We start from the raw sequence: 21,422 nt of genomic DNA, 5'->3' as shown, positions 1-21,422 counted from the left end.
AATAAATAAATAAATAAATAAATAAATAAATAAATAAATAAATAAATAAAATTTGGGCTCTGATGCTTTACCTTAATATGGGCCTGTATAGTCCTACACAGTTAGAGGAAAGACTTGCTTTATTTTGCTGGAATCTTTCTGTTTTAAACCAGCATCTTCCACGGCTTGCCTACTTTATACCAAGGGGCAGCCCCACCATGCCTGTCGTCTACCTGTGACGACATCCAAAAAGGGGATGGAAAACCTCTATGTGTCTCATCGGGTACAGCCCTGAGGTCACGTGCTGTGGCCTCACTGATTTCCACTGGCTAGTAGAACAAACTCCCACAGGCCCTTGCTGGCTTTCTCCAAAGGCTGCTCTCCCTTCTCTGCATCTCCCTCAAAGGCCTGATGCCAAGTTGTACTGATATGATCATCCCTGCAGCAACAATCCAAGCCTCATAAACAGAAGATTATTATAACCCTAGTCCAGACACGAACAGATAGGGACCTGCACTCTGCAAACTCCCAGCCCTCTTCCAAAATCAGAATAAAGCCACTTGACATGGGGATAGCATAGTGCATTTTAGGGATTCCCGAGAAACTATTTTATTTCGATACAGTCTTTTAAAAACATCCCTTAGGAAATGACTTGTTTTCTTTTCACTCTGTGGGATCTTTTTTTTTTTTAAATAAATGTCAACATTTTTAGGGAAGGATCAATTTCAATACATACATTCGCGGATGATATGTTATTTAACATCTACGGTTGGAAAAGAACCAAGACTCGCTCACTAATACACTTACTCACCAGGCCAAGGTACCTGCAACCTACAAATCACAGACTGTCAGAACTGCATATTCTATCTAGTCTTTTGCGAAAACCCAAGATCTGATCTTCCTGTACAACATCTGTAACAATAAAAAGAGCCTCAGAACGTATGTTTTTAATAACATACAAGATAAAACAGAGTCCTAGCTTGATTCTCTTGTTAACAATAGTAGGGGGAAAAAAAAAAAGAGAGAGAGAGAAGGGGGGGTTATCAGGGATATTAGCCATCCATGACTCAGAAGACAAGAGTGAACAAGAAAATGAACTCTTACCTTATGCATTTGATGTATGCCTTCCTGCGGGAAGTCGGCAGACCCCATTGTTGGCATAGGGTGTGAGACACTGGGAGGTCCGGGACTCGGCCCCATCATACTGTGGACAGAACCTGGGGATGGTCCGGGTCCTGGACTAGGTCCAAGAATTGGTCCAGGAGAGGGTCCGGGCCCTGGCGAGGGCCCTGGATGGGGCATCGCGCCAGGGTCTGTGGGCGTGGACATCTACTTCTCCTGTCTCTGCCAGTCAGTAGAGTGATACTGCGTTGGAAAGAAGGAAAGAGAAAGGAATGTCTTAAGCATGATGTTGAGATCAGAATGAAACAGTTGTTAGTATTTGATGGTGCCATTTCTGTAACAAACATCAAACAGAACTGCCCTGTCTCGTCCAGATGTTTGAGTGAGTGTGATATATATCCATCTGCCCTAGTCTTTATGAAGACCACTTGTTTAAAAGGAAAAAAAAGAACACTCTAAATGATTCCCCAGAAAGATATAAATCATCTAAGATACAAAAAAGACTCACTGGAGAAACTCAAATTTAACACATAAGCAGAATTCTAAACAAGTTTGAAATTTATTACCCAAGTCAACAGATGCTGTTCATTACTTACTGGCTTGGGCACCTGACGAGTCATTAACCCCCCAAAGCCAGTAAAATATAAAACCCCTAAGAAAGTTTTCATAACCAAGACACGTTTTCATAAGTAAGTGAGCATTCGAAACTTCACAGAGAACTCCAGAGGAGTACAATTTCAGAAACTGACAGCGAAAGGGAATGCCCGTTGGGGGGCGAGGGAGAAGCGGGGGTTGCCCGGGTCAAATAGATAGATGGGTCCAAATACCCAACATGTAACAACCACCAGCTGAGACCGAAATGCAGTGTCGGCACATGTACCAAAACAGCTCCGTGCCCGGCACCAAGCAAGCAGCCAGTCCTCACGCAGCCTTATCTTCCCCACCACCTCCGCCGTACCAGAAGCGATCAGAAGAAACAGTTTAAACTGCGGTTCCTCCTGCCAGCTAAGTAACTGCCGACCACTTGGAGAGTTGAGGCCACGCATTCATCCTCAGCTTCTCTGGGGTCCCAGATTCCCGAGAAGAGTCATCCATGACTACTGGGTCGGGCCCAGCACAGACTAGGTGTGGAGATTCCGGTGCTCTGATTTCGGCAAACAGTCCATCACCCACACTCCAAGATTTCTTGGCATCCTCCCCCCTCCCTGGGGAAATGCCTCACATCTTGGAAAGGAGCCAAAACGAGCAAATAAGCGGTTTCCCAGATTCCGACGGACATCAGTGAAGACCACTGGTGAGAGGAAATGTGACACTGGACCTTTCGTTATCGGGGACCCGTGCACCTGTACATGCAAACACTTTTCTGCTCTCAGACGACCTCCCAGAACACAGAATGAGACACCCTAAGTGAATTTGCTTACCCACGGCTTAGGGGCAGGGTGGAATTAACCATAGGGGCCCAGGCACTCACAGCCAGGGTATTTCCACGCGGTGAAACGAGGTTAAAGGGGAAACACATCGAAAAGCCACATTAGTTCCATTCTTAGCTCCCTGCTTGCTTTCACCTCCTGCTAAATCACTGGAATGCAAGGGTCTTGCTCTTCTGCACTCCTCTGTGTCCCCGCATGTAGGAAGTGCTCAATAAAAAAGAGACGTAGTAGTGCCTGGGTGGTTTGGTCAGTTGAGCATCTGACACTTGGTTTCAGCTCAGGTCACGATCTCACAGTTCGTGGGTTCGAGCCCCGCCTCGGGCTCTGTGCTGAAAAGCTCAGAGCTTATTTGGGATTCTGTCTCTCCCTCTCTCTTCCCCTCCCCTGCTCATGCCCTCTCTCTCTCTCTCAAAATGAATAAATAAACTTTATAATATTAATAATTTAAAAAAAAGATGTGAATAAACAGCCCAGGAATACCAAGAGCAAACTATTTATTAACAGAGTCAGTTATTTTATAAATAAAAATTAGAGAGTAATCTGTGCCTGAGCTACGTTCACACAAAGAGATCCAAGGAGTGTAGGCAAGAATTTAAGCCATTCTGATAAATGAATTAGGGCCAAAACAGGGAGCAGTGGGAGGCTACCTGGGAGTGATCGTAACAGTGTTTTGCTGATCCAAGACGGGACTCAGAACCCAGTTGAAGTGGTTTCTAAAACAACAGGGAAGCTTCAAGGGTGAATTATAGCCTTGGATCCACTAGAGAGCCAAATGTTATTATTTATTCTTTGTGATTAACAAAGCAGGCGGAAGTAACTGTTTTTTGGTTTTGGTTTTTTTTTTTTTTTTTTTTTTTTTGCATGCCACTCCCTCACATATACACTGGTCCAGTCAGCATTTTAAATTTAGGAAGCTGACGTCAATTCAGAGGTACTACAAGTTATAATGTTCTTTCATGTATATCAGCAAACTAATACACCCCTTTATTTTTTAGTGAATAAAAGGAAATTGCTTACTTCCTGTTATGGTTTACCTTGAAATGGGCTTCAACAGCTGTTACCGTAACCTACCCCAAGTCTGAACAATGAAGATACAAATGCTCAGCCAGGAGTCCCACTTTCCATGTTTCATGTTTTGATCTACGTTCTCCCGAAATACTGCTCTGTGCATACGTGGTGGCTTTCATCTGGGAATGTGGCGGAATGCTGGGATTATACTTGTATACTGCCCCATAAGAATGCTCCTCATTTTTTGTTAAAGGAAACTACTAAAAAGCTTCTTAAAGGGGAAAAGAGATAAGAAAAGGGGACGGAAAAGTACTGGGCGTTTCAGTAGAATGTCAACAGGGGAACGTATCGTGGGGGAAACTTTTCTAATCAGAAGAGAACCTTCCGAGGCAGGGGCCTGATGCATGTTGTCCGTGAGACAGCACAGGTCAACGCAAGAAAATAGCTGTGAGCCACTGCGGAGTTTGAGAGACGAGGGCCCTTGTCCCCTGCTAAGGGAGGGCAGCAATCTGCACAATCACACAACCTGGATGGGATACTCTGGCTGTTCCGAAGGCACCGGGTGTCCAAAGATCCAGAGAGGCAGATGCTCGTCTTCCCGTTCCAGGACCGTCACCAACTGCGGGGCCCTGGCCAGAGTGCTTTTCCTCTGCAGTCTTTCTGGTTCCTCTGAGCTAGAGAAAGGAGGATCTCCAGGCTCCCCGCAACCTGCCCGTGCAGGACTCGAAGCACCTCAAAGATTTCTGCAATCCTGTGTGCAGTGGCCTTCACGAGGGTCCCTCCAAGGGCCGAACCTGGGCTGTCCCAGGACTCCTGCCTGGTCACCAGCACGCAGGTATAATACTGCAGAGGAGTGACTCTCCAAGAGGAGTCCGTAGCCCTGGCCCCTTCTCCCTCCCTCCTCGTTTCTGCTGGCACCTTTATGGCACACCTCGAGAGGACCTAACTAGACTTTCCCACAGCGCAAAGCAACTCGCAGGGTGTAAACTACAAAGCCATTCAGCTCTCAGGAAGAGGCGCGGGTTATTACCAAAGTCACTGTGGTTAAGGTTTGAAGTCCAGTGTCGGCCAGCTCAGTGTCTCCTTCACCAACGCTGCCATGGGTATCCCTCGGAATGGACCCCCTTTCTTCCCGCTTCAAAGCACTGATGACAGGATGCCCACAGGCAGGGATGGGGGTGGGCCCAGCCGGGTTTGGGGGGGGTGGAGGGGGGAAGGGACGGCTCAGCTCACCTTGATAGGTTGGAGTGACAGGTCTCTGCTCAGACTCTGCTGTTATTTGTTGGGGGGGTAGAGAGGGGAGAGGTGGACACTGTCACGGAAAAGCACAGCCTGTTCCACAATTATGTGGCTGATACAATGAAGGAAACGTGTCTGGGGTGCGGGGACAGGGTAAGGCACAGGGGCAGCCCCCATGCACATGTGCACGCACTGCGGAGGAGAGAGGAGCCCCTGTCCTCCATATAATGCACTCCCCAGAGGGCCGGCCGCTGTGTTCTTGGCCAAGACATCACACCCTGTCTTTTCTGTGTCCTGACCCTGCCTTTACAACGGGGGAGTGTGTGTTTTTAAAATAAAAGTCTTCAGAGCTTCGCAAAGCTGCAGTTACCACAGACACCTTCCCTCAGCCCCAACCTCCTCCCTCTCCCCTGAGCTAAAAGTCCCAGCACAGCCATGAGCAGATTAAATAGGAATTCAACTCCAAGGAACTCTAAGCGTTGCCAGCCTAACCGTGACAACGACGACAAAATATGTACCTTACCGTGGTACCGCAATCAACCAGGATACCAAGGACCGCCCCCCTTGGGGTCATATTTAAAGGCACCCGCAAGGGCTTTGCAGTAACGTTAGCGACTTCAATTGAGGATACATTTTTGTCACATCCCCACGGAAAAGGTGAGGGCGGGAAGTCAGGAAAGGACCACGCGGCTTGCCCAAAGAAGCCACGTCTGTAAGGAGAGCTTTCTATCTCTAGCCCCGACCCGGGACTGAGCCACGGGACCCATCAGGCAAGGCCATCCAGCAGGGTGGAGGGCTTCCACTGGCCACCCCCCACCCCCCCCCCCCCCCCCCCCGGCACAATGCAACAATGTGCAGGCAGGCAAAGAGAAGGGCGTGGAAGGGGAGGGATATTTTGCAGGCAGGGCTCAGGATTTGGCTGTGATGATCCATCAGTCTAGGAAAGGAGAGACAGGAGAAGCCGCAGGGATCATAGGAGGTGGAGTCATGAACTAAGGAGGCTGGTGATGTCCAATCAAACAGCCAGAGGGCCTCCTGTCCTCAATATCCAAAGGGCATGAGGCAGGTAAGATGTAGGAAAAGGCCCAAGGGCTGACCCCAAGGCTCTGCAAGTCTGATAGGGAAACAAGACTTATCCTTAAAGAGCAGCGAGAGGGGGGGGAAAAAAAAAAAACAAAAACAAAGGGGAGCTCCTGCAAAACAAGAAGGGGTATAGCCAAGGCTGTCCAGAGCAGTCACAAGACAGGAGGGCCGGCCTGCAGGGTGGAGGGAGGAAGGAAGAGGGGATCAGGGGAGGCTTCCCGGAGAAGGTGACATTTCAGCTAGGCCTTGAAAAAAAAAAAAAAAGAAGTATGAATGAATGAATGAATGAGGAACAAACCAATGAACGAATGACTGTTTCCTAGATACTTTTGTTTTCTAGTCACGAAAGGGTTTGGGGGCAAAAAACCACGTCGACTAGACAGCACCCCTTACATAACTCTTTACCAAATGCGATAAGGAACCGTTTTCAGATCCAGCAGCACATCTTTCTCACGGCTGGGCTGACAGAAAGGCTGGGGTACGGGTCAAAGGTAGAATATTAGAAATAAAACTCAGGCCCGGTTCGCATCCCCGAGAGCAGCTCTGGTCTTTTTAAAGTTTTCTGGCTGTTAACGGGAAAACTACAAGGCTCAGGAGATAGTTAAGATAAGAGTTCTTTTTATGTCTGTTTGCTGATTCAGAACATCTCCTGACCCGAAGGGCTTCTCGTTTTCTGTGTAGCTTTCTCCACGAAGGGATTGATAATGCCCCTACAAGAAGTAACAACATTTCTCCAACTGGAGCACAGGGCGCTGCCATTCTTAACGGGGAGGGGGGGGGCGGGGGCGCGGGGCAAGGGGAGAACAGCAGGGAAGATAAAGGAAATAAATCTACCAGAAGTTTCTTTTTCAGAGACCAAGGTTGCTTGGATAGACAGTGAAACATTACCAAAGCCCTCCTGCTTCTGGGTCTGGGACAAGCAACTTTCAACAGTGTGCGGCATGATTTGCACCACGATGAAAACCGTGCTGGGCTTGAAGTTAAACATGACTCGTACTTGGGGCGCCTGGGTGGCTCAGTTGGTTAAGCGTCCGACTTCAGGTGGGTCACAATCTCGCGGTCCGTGAGTTCGAGCCCCACGTCAGGCTCTGGGCTGATGGCTCAGAGCCTGGAGCCTGCTTCCAATTCTGTGTCCCCCTCTCTCTCTGCCCCTCCCCCGTTCATGCTCTGTCTCTCTCTGTCCCAAAAATAAATAAACGTTAAAACAACAACAACAAAAACATGACTCGTACTGGACCCAAAACTCTAGAAGAGCGTGGAAAACATTTTTCTCCCAGGGCTTCCTGTCAGTTTCCCATTCAAAGTTGAATATGTTTGAAAAAGTGGTTGGATTTGGGGCGCCTGGGTGGCTCAGTCGGTTAAGCATCCGACTCTTGATTTCGGCTCAGGTCATGATCTCACGGTTTGTGAGTTCCAGCCCTGAGTTGGGCTCTGTGCTGATAGTGCAGAGCCTGCTTGAGGCTCTCTCTCTCTTTCTCTCTCTCTCTCTCTCTCTCTCTCTCTCTCTTCCTCTCTCTCTCTCTCTCCCTCTCAAAATAAATAAATGAACTTTTAAAAAGTTAAAAAAAAACAAAATTAAATAAAATGTGGTTGGATTAAAAAAAATTGCTCTGTTTGTCAGGCGTCTGTGAACCCTTCTGTCCTTCGGTCAAGGAAACAGGTTAGGATGTTAGCTGCTGCCCTCCCTTCAAATAACCTGCTTTGGGACCATCCTTGCCCAGAGTCAGACCTGGAAAAGTCTCTATGGCAGCTCTGCGCGAGAGAGGGACAGAAGATCACACAAACACTGTAGCGGCTAATTACTGCCCCACCATCCTGGGAGCCACGCTCAACAGGAACATTATCTTAACATTATCACCTTGCACATCCTGCTGAGTCGCCTTCTTCCGAGAGCCTACCTGGGATACAATCCCAAGACCTCCTCTGTGAGGACAGCCAACATTTCCACAAAGGACAAAGTCTTTAAAGGAGGGTGCCTGCTTCCGAGAAAACCCAAAGTACCCAGAAGAAGTCCCTCAGCAACAAAAGCACTTCAGCAGAACATCCTTCTAAGCCAGGACCCATGTCCATTGGTAGGCATAAAGGTTATCATGAATTACTGTCGTTTCTAACACTCAGTTGAACCTGAACGGCTAGGCAATCAGTCAAAACCAAACCGACAAAAACTAGTTTCACAGCAGGCCACCGTGAAATGTAATAGCTTGTGTATACCTTACAGGTGCAAACCATCCTTCCTAGGTTCTCTTAGGCCCGTTTGCGAGGCAACCTCGGTTGGGATGCTGCTAGGAATCAATGATAGCCACTTCCTGCTCTGTCTGCTAAGATAACTTTATTAGTACATTAAACACCTAAGAGTCGGAAATAGATATTTTACAAACTCTGCTCTCTGAGATGGCACACTTGGAGTTGGCAGTAAAACTCGACTCTTATTCGCTGAACAGACCCCAGGTATGTGACGGATGGGTTTTAATATGCCCTGACTTTCTCAGTAGCAACAAAAGTTCAAGAAGGAGCCCTTCAAGTTCACTGCAATTAAAATGGACAATGGCTGTTTACACGTTAACATGCCATAAAAAAAAAAAAAAATTGCCACATAGCTCATTTGAGCTGTTCAAGTTTCAGGTTCTTCATCTACAAAAAAATAGGCAAAAGAGTCGCTGGCTACAACCACAATTTTGATATAAATCAAGTAAAAGATGTGCTACCTTGTGAGCTGGGGTGTAAAAATGTGCATTATCACGAGGATCCTTTTAATGGCTTCAATTCCCACCCTGGACTTGAATCCACATGTGAATCTGCAATATTTTCGATCATGAATTCCCTGCTCAAAACTTCTGAGACAAGCCTCCAACGCATACTGGATAATCTTATCCCTATGGATTTATCCCTATGGATAATTCACCATCCCTTCCGCAAATCCTCTCTGGCTGGAACCTCTTTCTCTGACAGGTCTCTTCTCAGGTCAAATGCCTTCTCATGGAGTCTTCAGACTGGTCCCTGTGAGCTCTGGATTTTCCTCTGATGATCAGTAGCCCACCTCCTCCACCCCTACCCTCCTCTGGTCATAAGGCTACCCCATCTCAAAGACCTTATCTATCCCCTAGACCCATCACAGCTCACCCTGACCTCTCCCTGCGTCATGGGGTCTGCGCAGTTGACCTGATGTTATTCAATAGCTTGTCATGTTCAGGTACATTCTTTAAAACACAAATTCTCAACTGTACGTTGTTTACTTTTTACGGAATTATGGGCTTTGCTTAATAGCATTTGAGCACATGTATAAATACAGCGTGGCAGCAAAGTACAGAAGAGTTGCAGATACTGCAAAGCTAAACACGCACCCACTTCAAAGGCACTGGGGGAAGATGGGGGCGGACGTTGGTCATGTACACTGAATTTCCAAGTTCAATGACTTATGTCCCAGTGGGATGCTAACAACTGGAATACACAACATGAAGGAGGTGAAGAAATATACAGTCATCCTAAACAAGAAAAACACAATCCAAACACAAAATGATAAGGGGATCTCCTTGGACTGCTGTTAACCTACAAAACAATATATCTCGATCTTTTTGCTCAGAGACATTTTGTCTATTTTTAAGTGACTTAAATTTCCCAATTCGGAATTCCGTTTTTTAAAAAAGGGGAGGAGGGGCGGAGTTATAATTATATTTAATGGTTTTGAAACTTCAAATTTGTTTCTATTCCGTGGACGCCACTCAACACTTCACAAAAGGGTCAGCCTGAATTGAAATTAGTTCGGTTTCCAAAAAGTTTCTAATGCATCAGTGCTTGCAAAGCAGTGGATGATGTCTTGGTATGAGACCAAAGCTTAAGTTGATGCTTCCACACCTAAAAATACAACAGAATATTGTGATTTTTAAAGGTTTTACATCATACAGGCATATGGCCTGATTATAACTGTCTGAATGTTCTGAAAGTCTTGCATACGAAGATATCATCACAATTCATAGTTAGCTTCAATTAAAGAATCACATATTATAAATCCAGAAGTCCAGAAGGGCACCACTTACGTCAGTATCTGAGTCAAAAATCCCGTATTCCGTATCTACACCATCATTCCAAATGAGAGAATTAATGAGTTATTCGCTCATAATTAAGATTAAATGATGTTTATATTCAACACCCTAAAGACCCAGCTACATAGCTGCTGAATTTCATCAGCTCTATTATATGTTTTGCTAAGGTATAATTATTCAAGCATCTTTGACTGCATCTTTAAAACTTATATTTGACTGTATCTTTTCTTAATTTTTTTAATGTTTATTTTTGAGAGAGAGAGAGAGAGAGCGAGCACAAGCAGGGGAGGGCAGAGAGAGAGGGGGAGCCACAGAATCTAAAGTAGGCTCCAGGCTCCAAGCTGTCAGCACAGAGCCCGACACAGGGCTCGAGCTCACAGACTGTGAGCTCATGACCTGAGCCGAAGTTGGATGCTCAACCGACTGAGCCACCTAGGCGCCCCAAATTTGACTGTATCTTTAAAATCTCGAATGTACCCTGAATGCTTTCAAGGAAAAGTACTCTATTAACAGGAGAGAAAATAAAGTCATCATAAACAATAAGATTGTAAAGTTTTCCAAACCCAGGTTGCAAGATCCCCTTTAACTTGGCTGATAAATACGTCAAAATAAATACGCTATCTTTCATGACTGGCAGAACTGAGGTTTAGACTTCTATATTCCCTGGTAAACATAAAGTCATGGCTTTCTATGTAGCAAAAAAGAAACATCTCAGGCCTTCCTAAATACTCTACCAAATAACTTCACCACCATCTGTATTTTCTGTTCCCAACTCCTTATAGAATGACCCAGGACTTTTATAACTGGCTAGAGACTAAAGTTCCATAATACAAACCCTTCCAAAGACGACAGAAAATTCAGCCTCCTCTGTTGGTCTGACACAATCTACCTAACACAGTTAAGGACAAGGAGTGATCCAAAAGATAATTCTTTCACATTAAAAAAAAAAAAAAAAAAAAAGTGACAAGAGGAAATCAGAAGTCGCTCCCAAATATGGCTTTCCCATTAGGGAAATTTTCTCATCTGTTCACCAGAAATGCCACAGAAGAGAAATGTGACTCATATACAGGGAGTTTTCCAAGTCCACTCATGTTAAGCAACAAACCATCCATGGCTTCCCTTAAAATCATCTCGACCACAAGCAGTGAAACTCAGAACTCACGCTGGTTGAAATCAGGTCCTACGAACACTCCCCCCGATAACGCGAGGTGAGGGCAAACATGTCAAGATGTCACAAATCGTGATTTATTATTTCTCTGGGGTATCAAAAAGCTGCTGACCTAGGGGAGTTTGACAAACAAAGGCCTTGTTTACAAAGGAAGACTTCTAAACGGGGGGGAAAAGGGGCCATGAAAACACTGGAGGACACTACCACTTTTATAATTTATGAAAGTTTTCTCTTTTATGGTCTTGCTCCAATACATAATAAGCCTTTAAAATGAAATGTCGAAAATACTACAGTAATATGAGGGGCATCACAATTGTCTCCTGGAAAGAATGGAATGTGCTTTTATACTGGCCTGTAAATGACTTATCTGAATCAAAGAAAAAAAGTTTTAAAATAATTATTTGCCAAACTGTTACTTTCCAGTTATGCTGCCAGAAATATTTGAAACAGAATTCAAGCATTAAGGGTATAATACAAGCAGGGACGCTTTTTTTTTTTTTTTTTTTTTTTTTTTGTCAATTCCAAGCCTCAGGTGTTGGTCAAAGCACTTTTCAAGAAACTTGACGAGAAATGCTCAAAAACCACTTTAAAACCGAACAAAAGAAAAGATCTAAAGCTGCTTTGAACACACTCTTGCGGTGAATATTTTCTGAGACGCCACAGTGCAGCTAGTCGCGGTGCTGGGATGTAACTGATGTCACTCATAAGAGAAAGCCTGCATTGAAGGAAGAACTCCCTCACCTCTGACAATTCTTCAAGGGTTCCGATAATCCAAACTCCTAATTTATTTCACAATGTGCTTTACCCATAAGGCATCTCTTTTTAATGCCTCCAACAAGGGAAATGGACCGCGGTGTCCAGGTTTGGGGTTTGTTTCTCTGTCCACGGCAATAAATATCTTTGGTACCTAATAGGTATCTCCAAATCCCCTCTTCTCCAGTCGCAGACATTTGAGTTGTCAGGGAGCTTAAAAAAAAAAAAAAGTCCAGGAGAATAAAAGCGCAATTAGATCCCTAAAAGAGAAAGTGTGTCTGGATTTGCATAACAATGACCCAACTTGGATTCAAACCTGCCACACCTCTTAACACTTAACCAGTGTGCTAAAAGTAGGCTGGAAGCTTACCAAGTCTAGTGTTGGCAAACAAGCCTGGGGCAGTGGCCCCCCCAAATTACTGATGGAAAATATTACTGAAAAATTTGAATGTGCATATAGAAGTGCAGATACACACACATAATATTGGGCATGGCTTTGATTTTAGTACAGCTCTCAGGGCCTTCTGAGTCTTAGGTGGTTAGACAGAAATTTTCTTCTACCCAACAAGCCAGCAACAATCTTTCTGTTCATACAGGCATTCTGCTCCCACAAGCACGAAACAACCAGGTGTAAATAAAAAAGTCCTTTGAAATGGAAGTTTAAAATTTAACTCTGCTGCTCATGACGCACAGACGTTAAAAATAACCACTCCATGAAGTAGACAAACGTGTACCCTTAATGCCTTCCTTATGCTCTAACATTACACATACTTAGGAATACAGTCTACCTAATGACCGGAGCACAATGATGACACCTCTCCATAAAGGTATTAACCCCGGTGGCTTTGTTGTTTCCAAAGCACCAACGTCCATCAGATTAGGGAGGAAGGAAAAAAGGCGAAACCTTGCAAAACTCTCCCAAAAGTTATATAAACAAAGGAGGGGAGAAGCCCAATGTGGGCTTTTGCACCCATGTGCTACCAAAATTACATAACACCCGGCGCAGACATTAAAGAAGGAATGGATTCTGCACAACACCCCCACTTTCCTCGACTCCCAAGCCCGTGTCCTTCTCTTATGAAATCCAAACGCCTGGCAAGACCAAATGGACGACTTTGAATATTTATTTTATTGCTGGAGTAAATCCTGCGAGAGTTGGGAGGCACGTTTAGGCCCAAAGTTTGAATGTGCAACAGCCCCAGGGCGCAGCGACTCCACTCCCCGGACCCAGAGGAGAAAGAACTGACAAGCGACAGCACCCAGCAAGGCCTTCTTCTTCTTGCCCCTTACGGTGCTTCCCGCTGGAAAGTTTTCCACGCGATCGATCGGAGGGCGAGGAGCCCGCTTCCCGCCCCCCCCCACCCCCCTCCGCCTGCCTGACTTTGCAGGAAAGGCAAGCCGGGAGACCAGAGGGGGCCGGCTGGGAAAGAGCTGGAAAGCTCGGCACTCAGCGGGCGGCGCCGGCGCAGGCTCCTTACCTGGGGGACGCGGAACAAAAAGAGGAGCGGGGCTCGCCGAGCCTGCGGCGGCGGCGCGGGCGGAGCGGGTCTCCCCGCCGGAGCCCTAGGCCCGCGCCCGAGCCCGCGGCCCGGCCCCCGCCGCCGCCGCCGCTTCCTCCCTCGCGCGCGTCATGTCACGGCGATCAAACATGTCTGTGTGCGCTTCGCTGCTGTGACTTCCTGATTCTCCGCCGCTCGCGCGCGCACACTCACACTCACACTCGCAGCCACACGCACACGCCACCCCCACCAGCCTCCGCCACCAAACCTCGCCTGGTCCTCCCCGGGCTCCCGGCGGCTGCCGGCGCCTCTGCTCGCGACGCACTGGCCCCGGCGCGCACAACACACACTCACACTCACGCGCAGACACACTCGCGCCGGCCCCGAAGGCGCGGAGACGCGAGCTGCGGGAGCTCGCCGCCCCCTCCCACCCCTCTCCCTACTTAGCCGCCCTGCCAAACTTTTTTTTTTTTCCCTGCCTGATCCGTGTCCAACTTCCCTCCACCCCCACCCCCCCACCCCCAGCAGTCCGGCCTGCCCCGCGCTCACCAGGATCCGCCGCAAGCTGCAACCCGGATAAAAATAATAATGCAATCCAGGCGGCGGAGGCAGGGGCGAGCGCGAAGACACTGGCAGGAGGCGATTTCCCCGCGTGTACCGGAAACCGGCCGAGTGCCGGGACCGGGGCGCGGGTGTCCCCTGGAGCCCGCACTGCTGCGCCCCGCCCCGCGCGGTGCAACTGCGCCCAGGCGGCGAGGCCTGGTGCGGGGCACCCGGAGCACCAGGCTCGGTGTGTGCCCGAAGCCGTAGGGAGCCTAGGGGCTGGCACGCCGGACCGGTTATTTGGGGAAGTGCATCGCGACACCTTTGCAGATGGCATGGCCCTGTTTTGCAACGCAAACGGGAGGAGGGAAGACGGCCGGATGGAGGGGGAGAACAGAGGAAGGGGTAAACCAGGTTGGGATGGGAATAAAGCAAACTCGAAAGCAGGGAGCGAGAAGGAAGGGGTGCGTGTCATCGTTGGGAGGAGGCTCCCACCCGGTCTCCCCGCCTCCCGCCCTCGCCACCCCCTCCCTCCTCCCCCGCCCCCCCCGCAGCCCTTCCCCTTCTCCGGCGAACGCCACCACTGCTGCCCTGGTGCGCGCGGGTCCTGTTTGTGACAGTCAGGCAGAGAGGATTATCCGGATCATGGCCTCCCGGCCCGCAGCCACGGTGGCTCTGCCGGGCCCCAGCGCGCCCCTAGCACCCGGACGATCGCGGGCGACCCACGCCCGAGGTTCCCGCGGTTCAAGCTAGGGGAGGACGCCAAGCAAAAGAAAACAAACCCCGGGAGGGGGAGGGCAGGGTAACTGAGCCCGGCGGGCACCTCCGACCTCCTTCTTTGGGGCCTCCTCCCTCCGTACCAGCAGTGCGGCCCGGGCAGGACACCCCGAACTTCAACACCCGAGCCCGCGCGGCCGCCAGGTACCAGGGGCAGGGACGTCTCCGCAGAGCCCCGGCGCAGCCCCCAGATAGCCGCTTTGCCTAAAGGCCTGCCTACCGGTCAGCGTCTTCATCCCCGCCCGAGGGAACCCGCAAACTGGAGGTGACACCTCCGATCCGGCACGCACCGGCCCCGCGGCGTGGCGGCCGCCTCTTCGGCGCGCCAGCTCCGGCTTCTCCCGCCGAGATCCGCTCGCGTCTCGGCAACCGGAGCCCTTTAAACAAGTCCCCGGGAAGCGGGTGGCAGCAGCGTTCGTTGGCGCCCCGCCGCCAGCCCGGGCACCTCGCCCTCCTCTCTCGCTCCCCTTCCAACTCTTCCGGGGAGGACTCCTCGGGGTGAACTGTCGCCTTTCCATCCTCCTCCCGGGTCCTCCAGCCTTTCCCCTCCTCCGTGCCCCCTCCCCCAGCTTTAAGTGGATGGGGGGGATTGCAACCTTGTCGACAGTGTGTGTGTGTGTGTGTGTGTGTGTGTGTGTGTGTGTGTGTGTGTTGCAACCTTGAGTTGGCAGCGCGTCGCTGACTGCCTACCTAGGGTCAAGGCTGTGGTTTGTTGGGATTCCCCCCCCTCCCTCGCCTCCTTGAAGTAGTAATTATTACTGTTATTATTAGAACAGCAAGGTTCGGTTGAAACTTTCCCGTTTCTTCCACCGCCGCCCGGGAGCTGTCGTTAGAGCATTCCACCTGAGGCCCGCGGGGAGGAGGCGGGCTTTTTTTGTTGTTGTGGCGGTTGGCCCGCCTGTTTGTTTTGGTCTCCGTGCATGCACAATAAATAATAATTAGGATAATAATGAATAATCCCCGGCGAAGGCGGCGCGGTGCCGGAGGGGTTTGTGCGGCGGCTGCAGCCAGGAGGCCGGAGGGAGGGGAAAGAGGAGAAAGGAGTTGTAAGTTATATTTACCTTGCTCGCGAGGAGTGTGCTGGCTGAATCTCTTCCCTCTCTGAGTCACCCAGAGTACAGAAACAGAGGGAGAGAGGACTAGATTATGAATATGACTTCATTGATGACAGCCATCCCCTCCTCTTCCTAAACTCGGGCTCCGCCCCGCGTCCCACCCTCGCCGCCTCCACGGGCGCCGGAAGACGCGCCGCAGTTGGCCCCGCGCGCCGCTCCTCCCTGCCCGCCCGGACGCGGGTTGGCGGGACGCGCCTGTCACTCGCCCCGCTCAGCGACTCCGGGAGCTCGGGGGGAAGGAGGGGGCGGTGTGCAAGAATGTGGATCGAGACGGCTCTACTGTATGCGTGGATCCGTGTGTGTCTGCAAGGCGCCGGCTCTCGGGCCGTGCTTGTGCCTGGAGCAGAGAAACTGCGCAGGACGCAGAGAGCCCCAAGCCCGGGTGGAGTTGGGCGCCCGTTATCCCTCTCTCTCCCCGCCGTCCTCCTGCAGGGGCGCTGCGGGGCGCCCCGGGGAGGCTGGGGAAGCAGAGGAGCCCGAGCGAGAGGGAGGGCATCCGTAGTAATAGCGCGTAGTAGTTTGGGGGTATGTGGAGAAGGTGCTGGAATTTAACTGTGCCTCCGCCTGCCGGAGCGAGCCTGCAGAGGGAGAGGGAGGGGACCGGGGAGAGGGCTCCGAGTGGTACCAAAGCTGTGTGTGGCACGGTGCTGACCATGAAAAGCAAAAACAGGCATTGTCGTGCCGGTTGAAACTTTTTCTCCCCCCCGCCCCCAACACTCCGCTCCAGGTTGTAATTATAAATCTGCCCCCTTTCTCCCCGGTAAAAAGGGAGGCGGGCACAAAGAACATTCCTGCCAAATCTGTCTCTTTTCTAAAGGACGGCAAGCTTCCAAATGCCAATGAGGGGAAAACAGCTGAGAGACTGAACGCCTTGTAAATAAATAATCCCACCCTAACCCCTCTGTTTACTTTGTGGACCAGATAGGGCACTTTAAGCTTCCCTCACCTGTCATCTTCCTGTAAAATATATACAAAAATATGGAAAGAACAACCCCGTGGGGGCGGAGCGAGCGGGTTAAGGGACATTTGAAGCATGGAATCTGCTTTTGATTTAAGAAGGGGAATAAATCTCTTATTCTCTGTAGCCCATAGTGTCTCCTCTCCCACCCCACATTTAACACCAATTAAGGCTACCAACACCAAGCTGCTGGCACTTGGCAGTTTTGAGACCTCTTGTTCCAATTCTCCTTGAAATATAGTTCTTTGGCTGGACGAATAGGTCAGTGTTTGCTGAGACAATTTTATTTTTAGTTTTATGAAGTGTGAAAGAATGTTAGGAGATTTTAAATCAGGGGCCTATTATTTTAGACTCAGATTAATGGAAGTACTTGACTCTTAAAACTGTTCCTATATGGCAGTGTTATGAAAAGCAGGATGTATCCCTTATTTTGTAATGTAATGGCTTCAATTAGTCATTCAAAGTGCACCGTGACTATTTGGTTGAGGATTTTCCCCCTGGAGTAAAATCCTATTTTAAGACCGTTTTGCTGTTGCAAAATTGACTCGGAGCAACGGCCTCTGAAATGCAGTTCCAGGATGCTTAACACTATGTACTGAGGAAGGTGAAGGCAAGAGGTAATGGAAAGAACATACAATGCTGCATTTGGTCATTCAATGGCAAAAACTGTCTGCACTGCTGGTCCACTGCTGGGGGAAGTGGAGTTTGTTTGCAAGGGCATCAAGTTCAGGCGGCTGGGAGTGTCAATGTCAACCGCCCTGTAGTTTTCTAAGGCTTTGTTACTGACTTGATAACTTTAGTGTTATAATGTCCTGGCTGTCCCAAAGCGCACCTCAAGACAACAAAAGAGGATGCATCTAAGAGAAACAAAATATAGTAGGCCCTGAAGAAGCTACCGCAAGAACTTATTTTCTGCCTGAAGATATGCCAGTATAACTTTTAACCGGGAAATAAACAGTGAGAAACCTTAAAAGTGGCAATGTGGTAAAAGTATTACCTTCTACCTGCCTAATAAATCGCAACTAATAACATAGCCAGGTAACCGAGTTGTCTGTAAAAGGGCTTTCGCCTAATGGCAATGCTTATCACATTAGTGAATATCAGGTTTTAATTCTTTTTCAGGCCTAATTTGTTTCCCTGGCATGCCAACCTCACACATTTTCTTCCCTGTGAATAAGTGCCGTTTATCCCTTTAGGATGCCACCTTCCCCTGCTGTGCCAAATCTCTAGGAGAGAACAATCACCTTAGTAAGACCCTGGAGGAGAGGGACTGGCCATTCCCTCTGTCATTTTGTCAGAGGGAGAGGAAGAGAAGAAAATGCTCGCTTTGCTACATGTACATATTCTTCAGCTCTTGTAAAATTTTGATGCAGTACTTAGAGGGATTGGTACCAATGCATTATATGCTCAACTATGGGAACCGAAAAATAAAATCTATCTCTGGGAGTAGAGCTTAAATATAGATACTACATCTCCTTTTCCCTTCGTATTGGTCTAAGAAAGCACCACCTTCTCCCTTCAGGTCTTTCCTCTGAAGGCCCGTCTTGTTTGTAGCTTGCACTGTAGCAGGTAGGAAGGTTAGAAAATAAGGCCTATACTCGGGAGACATGAAAAGGCAGCACCATTCACTCAGTACAGGAAAAAAAAAAAAAAAGGTTGTAGAACCTATAGCATAAGCTTCCTCTCTGAGCGAAAGCAACATTTAGCAATTGATGGTAAGGAAGGAAATGATGGGCTCTTTTGTTTTGCAGAAGCTCCACACAAAAGCAAATATGGTTGGAGGCTAAAGGGACCCCGAGGGTGCACAGGATGCTGTATTCACATGAAGCTTTGCCTTCTGGACTTTGATGAGTCATAATGTGTTCTCTGAACTTGCTTTTCTCTTTCTAGTTTGGCGTCAGGAGATAGTAGTCACTTTTTCATGTCTGTATGGCCACATTGACTTGTTATGTAAGTCGGCTGTGGTTGATGTTCTGTTTAGAGTGGGTATTGGGTTTGAAAACTGGTATGTGGTTGTAACAGCCTCAGAAAGAAAAATTCCATGCACCAAGTCAGGAGGCCTGTAATCCCACCAGGTAAACGGTTAATGCTGGCTGAAACGTGGCCTAGCTTCAAAGCGGAGCAAGTCGGACACTTCGGGAACGAATCCGGTAATGGAGCCTAAACCTGGACAAGGTGAATCAGCCGACATTTAATTTAGTGACGAGTTTAGACTTAGCAAGTCAGCTGACTACAGAGGTGAGCACTCCTCACTTTCCTTTTCCCCCAGTCGACAGTCTCGAAGCGATTTTTGTTTTTTTCATCAGGTCATTCCTCCAAAGGACCACTCTTTGTGATGGAGGCCCCCTCCTAGCGTAAGGGTCTTTGTCTGTTTCCAATCCATTCTGTGATATATTTCAGACGTAGATTGTCATCCAAGGAGGTGGGTGCATGGACAGATCTCTGCCAGCCTTGTTGACCTCCTCAAACCCTGCAGCTCCGGAAACCCCATCTACCTACTGGGTCTCAAGGGGCCACACTGGATCCACTTCCTTCTGACCAGAACGCAAGTTCCTGATTCACGTCCTCCAAGATGCAGCTATGGCCCCACATCAGTGTCTTCCAGTGGCCCTCCTTGCCCTGCCCACGCAAAGGAAGCCGTCTTAGTCTACCTGCTCCCATAGCAACCAGCACCTACCTCCATTACAGCACTTATCACTTTGATGCCATTATTTGTTTGGTATCCTCCACTAGATGGTTAGTGCCTGGAGGGTGTAGGGCAAGTTCAATTCATCTTTGAAACCTCAGCCCTCAGCCGGAGGTCTAGTATGTTGTATGTTGTTTTAAAAACAAAAGCAAAAAAACTTGGTTGAATGACAGGATGGGAGATCATATATCAAAATTGTCCGGTAGGATTGAACAGGCCTTCCCCATCAGTAATTATCATGTTAATGAACGAGATCACCAAGTGTTCAGAATCTGTCGCCTTCCAAGCTGAAAAGGCTAATATGCTTTTGGTTTTTGTCTTATTTTGTTTTGTTTTGGGAGGTCAGGTGGGAGGTGAGAAGGTATGGCTCTTGCCCTCACGTAAAGAGCACCGAGAAGAGGTTTCGTTTGCTTTTTAAATTAGGCTAGGAGTAACGTGAGTGCATGCACAGCAATACAGTAGTAATCATTATCTTCTTTTATTTCTCCTTTAAATCACACACCAGTGTCTATGCAGAGGCCTGTACATATGCCATTTATCCACTTAACCCAGTGACTTATGCGATATTATCCCCATTTTACAGATGAAGAAACTGAAAAGCAGTAAATAATTTGCTTAAGGCAGGGGTCTCCAAAGTGGAGTGAGCAAGACAATTCACTGCGATTTGGGAAGAACATTGGAAATTCGATTTCTTCTTCCTTTAATGATTAAAAAAAATGTAAGGACCAAAAAGACAAGGGCTTTACCAATGTGTATTGTACTCATTTACCCTGGCACCTTTACATGGTGCCTAGGAAAGTGGTCACATGCCAAGTATTTTATCTGAGGAGTACTTAGGGGAGCATCAGGGGCAGAGGGGTGACGGTCGCGCCCCCGTCTGGTTCTTTCAGGTGCAGGGTGTTGATGTTACCTGAAGTTTACGCCTTCCACAAAGTGCCTTGTCTGGTTTTGCCCAATGGATTCTCTTCTTTGGAAAACAAGTGGCTTAAAAAGAGTCCTTCCAAGAAATTGAAGACTGAGGTAGATCCAATAACGCACTCGCAGGTGAAAATCAAGATCAAACCTGCCACTTTGAGTTCTGAGTTTTTTGCCAGCCATTCTGAGAAGTGAAAACAATGACGGTCTAATTAGCTCTGACAAGAAATAGGTTAAAAACATTCACATCTATTCAAGACTAGTTGCCATTTGGATTTATATGCACTACCGTTAATGATGAATTCTGATGTAAGCATAGATTTTGCCTGGAGGGGGTATTAGCTATTGATATCGCATGATATCATCATGATTAGCAAGGTATTTTATTCTTTCATCTTCATCTGTTTCATAACTTCTATTTTGTATATGTTTTATAATGCACTTGATATATTAATACTTGAATACATGTATTATGAATAAATATACATAGATCATACTCTATCCTTTTTATTTTGTTTCTTCCTTTTTCATTGCAAGGGGAATGTGATCAAACAACATGGAAGTAACTAAATGATGAAGTCGGAATTTAAAGAAAAAATTTTTTTTAATTTTTTTTTTAACGTTTATTTATTTTTGAGACAGAGAGAGACAGAGCATGAACGGGGGAGGGTCAGAGAGAGGGAGACACAGAATCTGAAACAGGCTCCAGGCTCTGAGCTGTCAGCACAGAGCCCGACGTGGGGCTCGAACTCACAGACTGTGAAATCATGACCTGAGCCGAAGTCGGCTGCTTAACTGACTGAGCCACCCAGGTGCCCCTAAAGAAAATGTTTTTAATGCATATTTACTTTTGAGGGAGAGAGAGACAGAGCCGGAGAGGGGGAGGGGCAAAGAGAAAGGGAGGCACCGAATCCCAAGCAGGCTCCAGGCTCTGAGCTGTCAGTGCAGAACCCAATGTGGGGTCCAAACTCATGGCTCATGAGCTCATGACCTGATCCGAAGTCGGATGCTTAACCAACTGAGCCACCTGGGCGCCCCACTGAAGTCCGAAGTTTTAACCCAGCTTGGTAAGACTCCAGACTAGAGTGACGTATGTTGCTCATGTAA

At 48.1% G+C, this 21,422-nt stretch overlaps 1 protein-coding gene across 1 annotated transcript in view; it reads right to left on the bottom strand.

The window, feature by feature from the left end:
- Positions 1 to 15,832, bottom strand: part of SMARCA2 (SWI/SNF related BAF chromatin remodeling complex subunit ATPase 2) — a 185,551-nt gene extending 169,719 nt beyond the window's left edge. The window contains exons 1-2 of the mRNA XM_040449259.1: positions 15,703 to 15,832; positions 1,084 to 1,344 (exon numbers count right to left, since the gene is read on the bottom strand). Coding sequence (XP_040305193.1) covers positions 1,084 to 1,308 — 225 coding nt within the window. The 5' untranslated portion in view covers positions 1,309 to 1,344; positions 15,703 to 15,832. The remainder of the gene's footprint in view (positions 1 to 1,083; positions 1,345 to 15,702) is intronic.
- Between the last annotated feature and the right edge of the window lie 5,590 nt (positions 15,833 to 21,422).

Source organism: Herpailurus yagouaroundi, unplaced genomic scaffold, assembly GCF_014898765.1.
Source record: "Herpailurus yagouaroundi ecotype Mexico unplaced genomic scaffold, PumYag 199, whole genome shotgun sequence".
In the NCBI taxonomy this organism is placed as follows: domain Eukaryota; kingdom Metazoa; phylum Chordata; class Mammalia; order Carnivora; family Felidae; genus Herpailurus; species Herpailurus yagouaroundi.
The sequence above is the reverse complement of the archived record's forward strand: the minus strand, read 5'-3'. Positions and strand labels throughout refer to the sequence as shown.